Raw genomic sequence first — 7,553 nt, 5'->3', positions numbered from 1 at the left:
GATCTAAAATAAATATTCTTTTTTCGACATGATGATATTTCTAAAACTATTATTAAGTATCGGATTAATCTTTATCGCTGAGACGGCATCTATTCGTAATGAATCATCTTTATGCTATCAACCATCAAAATATATAAAACCAATCCATTACGATATCAAGCTTATATCATACAATGAAGGAGATTTTTTCTATGGAGAATACAATATCAGCATAAGCATTCTTAACAAAACAAAACACATATTTCTACATTCAGAAAAATTAAGTATTAAAAATATAGTTTTATTTACAAATGTAGAAAAAAATCATGAGAATGATAAAGATACATTTTATGAACCAACATATAATACTACTGAAGAAGACACAATTGATATTCTTTTTAAGGATGAGTTATCACCAGGAAATTATATTTTAAATATAAAATATTTTGGTTCTGCTGATAAAGTTTTTAGAATTTTCGACGTGAATAAAAAATTTGCGTAAGTATATAATATAGGTTTATTAAAAAAATTCAATGTGCAATTACATAAAACGTTGTAATTGATATATATTATTTATGTATTAAATGTTTCAAAAATTATCGTTTATCATGGAATTTAAATATAAAGACGATCAATCCTTATCTTTAGTAAATATTATTACATATTACATTTACACTTTTTTTAATTCCTAATATTCTTATGTTTGTTAAAAATGTTTCATTAATTTATATTCTTTGAAATTTATAGTATGGTAGCTGGAATTCATTTTCATATATGCATCCATAACATATCTACAGGATGTAATCAATGTACGACTTTGTCAAATATGCCATTGCGACATACGGAAAAAAATGAGTACAATATGTTATGGACACATTTCGATACCACACCTGCAATGTCGCCTTATCTTGCAACAACGATTGTGTCTAATTATCTATTACGTATTGATAATGACACTCGAAACATTGAAATGTACAGCAGATACGAATCTAGATTTCAAATGAAATTTGCAAGAAATGTAGCTGAAAATATCACGTTGTGTTTAAAAATTGAATGGAAACAGCGTTCCAGCAATATTTCGAAAGTGACTCATGTTGTAATTCCAAATTTCCATGACAATGGCATAATAGTTTTCGGGCTAGTTTTTTATAAGTGAGTACAAGTGCTTAAAACTACATTAAAAATAAAATTATATTAGTATGCAAAATGATAAAATTAAAAAACATGTATTTCTTTTGTTTTTGTAAACGTTCGAAAGTATAAGGAATTGCGAAAACAATTTTAGTAGAATTATGTTTATTATTACAAAGTTTAAGTATACCGTTTCAATACGTACATAAAGGGTAAAGTATATATATATGCTAAATCGTACTTCCTGAGGTAAATGTTAAAACTGCAATGAAGCTATAAAAGAATGTTTTTTAATTTATTTTATATTATTGTTCTTTATCAAGGATATACACAGTAACAGACATTTTTAGTTGCTTCATATTGTAAATTAAAAAATAAATGAAATATTATATGGTACGATTTACAATACTGATTTGCAAAATTCTACCCATGACTTTGTAAATCGTACATATAACAATTAAATTAATATATTGTAACAAAAATTAAGTTTTATTTTATATAAAAGTTCTGAGTCTTAACAATTATTAAATATAACTTTCAGGGAAACAGATATCATATACGATAAAAATTTATATCCTATTGCTCACAAAATCGAAGTAGCTCAATTAGTAGGACGTAAAGTGACACAGCAATGGTTTAATAACATGTTGAACAATCCGTTCTTGTCAGATTTTTGGTTTAAAAAAGGTCTTATTACATTGCTTGCAACGTATGCTGTCAATAAGGTACATTATTCTAAATATTTTCAACTCTATCTCGCTTCCACCTTCTCACAAACGATATAATACTTAAGCATTTATATTGCATGATTTTCTTAAATCAAACCTTTTTTACAAAATCTATATGCATTTATTGTGAATTGTCTTGAAAACATATTTAACACTATTTAATATAATTAATTGTTGTTTAAAAAATACTTTTTTTTATATTTTTGACATACATATATTACATAATTCTAATTTATTTTATTAAAAATTCTTATTTTTTAACACTACTTTCTTACATATTTTAAAATTTTTATGCAATATATTAAATAAAATAAAATAAATTAATCAAAAACTAGTACGCACACACACACACACACACACACACACACACACACACACACACACACATGTTATTTATTTAAATACATTTGATAAATTGAAATCTGCAATATAATATTATGAGACAATAATTTTAAAAAATGTGTAATATTTGCTAATTATATTAATACAAAATTTTAGATTTCATTCATATCTTCAGAACAATTATATCTATATATTAATTATTTTTTTCGATAGATTTATCCAGATTATCGAATAATGGATTTATTTGTTGTTCAAAATCAACATTACTCTTTTAATTTGGATGGTTATTATATGTGGGATTCTACTTTACAAGTTAACAGATCACTGGATATTCCCAATTCTATCAGAGGTATACGTAATATAATAGAATATATAGTCCACGTAAATTTTTAACTATTGATAATTTAAAAAATGTGTAAAGTTAGATGATAATTAATTTTTTAATAAATTAGTAAAAAATTATAACGCTCTTATATATTAAAATAAAATGGTAAAATTAATGTAAGAACAGACCAACTCAAGAGCAAAAATTATTAGGATGTTAGTGAATATTATAAATTTTTATTACTTTCCAATTATACCATATTAAAACAATTAAAACATATTAATACAATTAAATCAAACGTTTTGACTGTACGCAGTCTTCATCAGTGGTGTCATAGTATTAGTCAATTATAAAATTTTAAAAAACATTTCGACGATGCAAACGATTGCAATTCATACTATTAATTATAATCATATATAAATTAACTTGGATGATGCAAACAATTACAACTTTTGATGATGTGTAGCATGTATGATTTTAAGGCTGAATACATCACTATATTGTTCTTGGATAATTTCAAGATGTTAATGCGGATTATTTCCAATAATGATTTTAAAGGTGGAAAAACTTTTGGCATTCCATCGTTTGAAAGCGTGGAATTGTCTTAGTTTCTCTCTCGCTGAATCAGGAAACTTTCGGATCTATTATTTTCTCTTACATTTATTTAATTATTTCCGCAGGGGGGTTAGGGTGTTTTTGAAATTAAATCTCAAGTAAAAGATTATTTCAATTTTTAAAGTCTTGGTTGGTACACCGAGAATAATTCGTGCCTTGCGCACGCTTTGTTTCCAACGAAAATTTAGTTTTGTTGTAAATGTACGTAGAAAACATCCGCGTACATGGCTCTTTACGCCTTCCTTATGAGTTAGATTTATATTTATATTAAAGCCGTTATTGAACCTTAGTTTGTTTATCTAATTAAAATTTTGATGTAAATTGTAGCACCCTTTATACTGCGCATGATGCGACACGCCTCCGAAGATATTTTTTGGAAAAACATTAGCTCATATGCAAATAGCACGTGAGTAAGCACAGAATTTAATATAGAAAAATAAAATTATATAAATCTTAAATAATTTATAATAATATACAAATTTTATATAATGTCCCTCATTTTTTTTCGTTTCTTCTGACATTATTTCATAATGTTTTTTTCGTAGTGTTACAATTCTTCTATTTTTACTGATCTTTTACCAGAATTATTTTTAATTTCATTACTTTTCCTATAAAAACTATTTGACTACAAATGTCAAGGTCATCGAAATCAGAGAGTGCTCCCCATATCTTAAAAATTACCAAAATTTTTTATAATATTAACATTATACCGACAATTTTAACATATTTGTAACATTTTCTTTTTATATATTTTACATACTTTGTGAATTTAGGCTATCACATCGTCCAGGCTCTGTGAATCTTATGAGAGATGTTGCTACAAAAATGAATTTTGCTCCAAAACTAATAAGAATGGAAGAATGGGCTTCGGAAAAGCATTGTCCTCTCATTAAAGTAGTACGAAATTATAATGATCCTATGAGCCAAGCAACTGTAACGACACAATATATCGACATATTAGAAGTTCGCTACATTCCTATAACTTTTACTACGGAAGCATCTCCCGATTTTAACAATTTCAATCATCATTATCTAGACGTGTCACGTGATTTCAATTTAACATTACCATTTAAAAAGGATGGTTGGATGATATTCAATATACAACAAGTTGGTAAATATCGACAAATGGACTTATTATGACTTATTTTTCTCGTCTCTATTTTACATACACATAATTAACATAATTTTATTTTTTTATCTATTTTTTTATCTATTTTATTCATTGTCCTATATAAATCTGAGATATTCATTATATAACTATAACACTGGCAAATAAGTAATTTTATTGAATATTTACAACGTTTCGGCCGTGGGTTTCGGCCCTTATCAAGTGTTAAAACACATTTTTGTTTTTTAAAAACGTTGTGAATATTCTATAAAATTACTTATTTGCCAGAGTTGGTCGATTGAATTATTACCATTTTTTAATTATCATCTAGTGACTTCATAGTTTTATATTGTTTATAACTATAACAGTTTTAAAATGTTTTGTGCAATATTCTGCATTATATATATATATATATATATATATATATATATACCCGCCTACGAGAGGTAATACGCGAGTCACCGGACACCCTGTATATATATATATATATATATATATATATATAAAACAATAAAAATTGATAAAATTTATTTATTATTCGACAGGATATTATCGTGTTAACTATGATGAGGAGAATTGGCGAAGAATTTCAAATTATTTAAAACTTGACGATTACACGAAAATTCATGTTCTTAATCGTGCCCAAATTATCGATGATGCATTTCATTTAACGATAGCAGGCCAACTCCAAAAACATATATTCTGGGATCTCATACAGTATTTGCATAGAGATGAAGATTATGTGGCATGGTATCCTATGTTTAAAGCTTTGGAATACGGGTATGGCACTCATCGTGGACGGAAAGACATGGATATATATCTTACGGTAAATATTAATAAATTTCAATGAAAATATTACATTTTAAATATTTGCATATGCACTCATTGATCATAAATAATTTAAATACTTACAATTAGAAAAAAATATCCAGTAACGATAAAATTTTACATACTATTACGTCGCAAACAAATGTGCAAACAAATTCAGTTTGAATTTAATCATTTGAATACTCAGCCGAAGAACTGTCCGAAAAGTCTATGATTTTCACTACTTCAAATATTATTGGTATATAACATTGTTGTGGATATGTAGCTAGGTGCTTAAAATCTTGTGAATGAATGCAATTATATTGGCTTTATATTACTCAATATTACATGTTAGTAATTAAAAAAAAATTAAACATATATATTTAGTTGGAAAAATTTAATTATATAGATTTCAAAACGATATATTAATTTTATATCTTATTTAAAAATAAAATATGATTGATAAATAGTTATGAAACTTTAATATCTATTAAATATTATAAATATATTTTGCACAAATTAAACCATATTTTTGCGTACATGTATAATACATATGTATAATTGCACGTATATGTATATGTACGTGAATAGATAAACGTTAGCGTCTTTGTCTTAAGTGAATTTGTATGTATGTTTGTTTCCTAGAAAAAGAAAATTTTAAGAATCTATTGGAAAATAATTAAAATAATATAATAATTTTTAAATACATTTATAATATGAACAAATAAATGTATATTTAACAATTTTTAGACGAGAGTAAAGTACATTTTACGCGCGCTACTTAAAAAAATCAAATATGAAGAAATTGATGATACAGACCAACTTAGAATATGTTTACGACAAGAAGCTGCAAGATGGGCATGTTTTCTCGGTGTCATCGATTGTAAGGAAGAAGCCAACAAGAAATTAGAACAACATCTCCTAGATCCTACAAAACACAAGTAAATATTTCGATATGTATATATTTTCTTAGCCTTTCTTAATCAAATTCTCTTGTATCGCCTATAATGTTCAAATGATTTGATCAAAAGATCCGTATGCTAATCTTCAATTAAAAAATTTAATTTTTTACTATGTTTTAGACTTTTGCCATGGTGGCAGGAATGGACATATTGTAACGGTTTGAAGACAATTACCAACAAACTGACTTGGCAATTAGTGTATAATATAGGATATAAAAAATCTGACACTAAATTTATAGAATACTTGGCTTGCTCTGAATTTTCTGATATAATTACAGACTATTTAAGTTATAAATCTTTTACAAAACAAGAAAATCAATATCTTTTAAACAGTTACTTCCATATTATTACGCAGACTGCGAACGATTTATATATCCTGAAGTACTACATATTAGAAGACTTGTGGTCCACAAAACCAAAGTAATGTGACATATTTTTATGAATATTTGGTACAAAAATGTATTGTGCTTTATATATATATATATATATATATATATATATATATATTTGTTTTTTCATTTTTAGATATGTTGATATAACTGCAGCATTTACTGTTATTATTAATAACATATATACTGTAAATCGATTTAAGGTAAAAATTTTACATGTTTATATATGTATGTGTACAAATCGTGAGAATAATGCGATATTAAAAATTATTATTTAATATTAAATAATTTTGATAATGTTAAAATAACGTTGTTTATTAATAATGTTAAAAAATAATATATTTTAGGAAATAAACGTATACGTGAAATGGTTGAAGAGACATGAATACTTAATTAATGAAAAGAAAGAAAAGGTAAATTTAAAAAATATTATTATGGAAAGCGAAAGAAAACAAAATATTGTTATATCTTATTAATTTCTGAATATTAATTTTATATTTGTTTCGTTTATTATATAAAGAGTATATATTAATTTCATTGTGCAAATCTTTGTTTATATTTATTAGGATTTCATAATGCAGAATTCTGATAAAATTCGAAGCAAAATATCAATTCGCAAGAATCAACTTAAAAGACAAATACAGTATTTGGATGATATTTTCTATTTGTGAAAATAAAAAAAATTGTAGCTTTGCATTGTGCGCGTGGATATACTTCATATTAACCATTTTTATATATTGTATGTATTATTAATTTTATTGCGTAAATTATTATTTATGTAGATGTATTACTATTCGATGCATCTGTATTTACAAATCTTTATGACTACATGCATCAAGCTTTTTATTTTTTTGCGAATTTGCTTAATGTAATTGAACTATATATTATTGCCTGTGTTCACAAGAAAGTATAATATTACTATAAATTTTATTGTTAGATATAAAATAAAAATAAAAATGTGTAAATATAAATAATATATACATATAAATTTAATTGTTAAATGCACTATCTATTAATTTTGAATTACATATTGACTTGTTTTTAATTTTTAGGTGAATTAATCAAAATATATGTTTATATACGCACACACACATACACATGTATTAAATATTATAAAAATTTACAGTCAACATATTTATATATATATACGTGTTATTAAAATTGTTA

At 25.0% G+C, this 7,553-nt stretch overlaps 1 protein-coding gene across 3 annotated transcripts in view; it reads left to right on the top strand.

Moving 5' to 3' along the window:
- LOC114934273 (aminopeptidase N-like) overlaps nucleotides 1-7,523 on the top strand; it is a 9,311-nt gene extending 1,788 nt beyond the window's left edge. For all 3 annotated transcript variants that reach the window (XM_029306941.2, XM_085483244.1, XM_085483243.1), the window contains exons 2-13: nucleotides 2-477; nucleotides 727-1,131; nucleotides 1,652-1,835; nucleotides 2,394-2,529; nucleotides 3,448-3,526; nucleotides 3,894-4,231; nucleotides 4,774-5,054; nucleotides 5,786-5,976; nucleotides 6,118-6,417; nucleotides 6,523-6,589; nucleotides 6,734-6,799; nucleotides 6,953-7,523. In XM_029306941.2, coding sequence (XP_029162774.2) covers nucleotides 29-477; nucleotides 727-1,131; nucleotides 1,652-1,835; nucleotides 2,394-2,529; nucleotides 3,448-3,526; nucleotides 3,894-4,231; nucleotides 4,774-5,054; nucleotides 5,786-5,976; nucleotides 6,118-6,417; nucleotides 6,523-6,589; nucleotides 6,734-6,799; nucleotides 6,953-7,057 — 2,601 coding nt within the window. In that variant the 5' untranslated portion in view covers nucleotides 2-28 and the 3' untranslated portion in view covers nucleotides 7,058-7,523. The remainder of the gene's footprint in view (nucleotide 1; nucleotides 478-726; nucleotides 1,132-1,651; nucleotides 1,836-2,393; nucleotides 2,530-3,447; nucleotides 3,527-3,893; nucleotides 4,232-4,773; nucleotides 5,055-5,785; nucleotides 5,977-6,117; nucleotides 6,418-6,522; nucleotides 6,590-6,733; nucleotides 6,800-6,952) is intronic.
- The last annotated feature ends 30 nt before the right edge of the window (nucleotides 7,524-7,553 follow it).

This window comes from Nylanderia fulva, unplaced genomic scaffold (assembly GCF_048542155.1).
Source record: "Nylanderia fulva isolate GAGA-0341 unplaced genomic scaffold, ASM4854215v1 Scaffold24, whole genome shotgun sequence".
In the NCBI taxonomy this organism is placed as follows: domain Eukaryota; kingdom Metazoa; phylum Arthropoda; class Insecta; order Hymenoptera; family Formicidae; genus Nylanderia; species Nylanderia fulva.
This window is presented reverse-complemented; position numbering and strand designations above follow the sequence as displayed.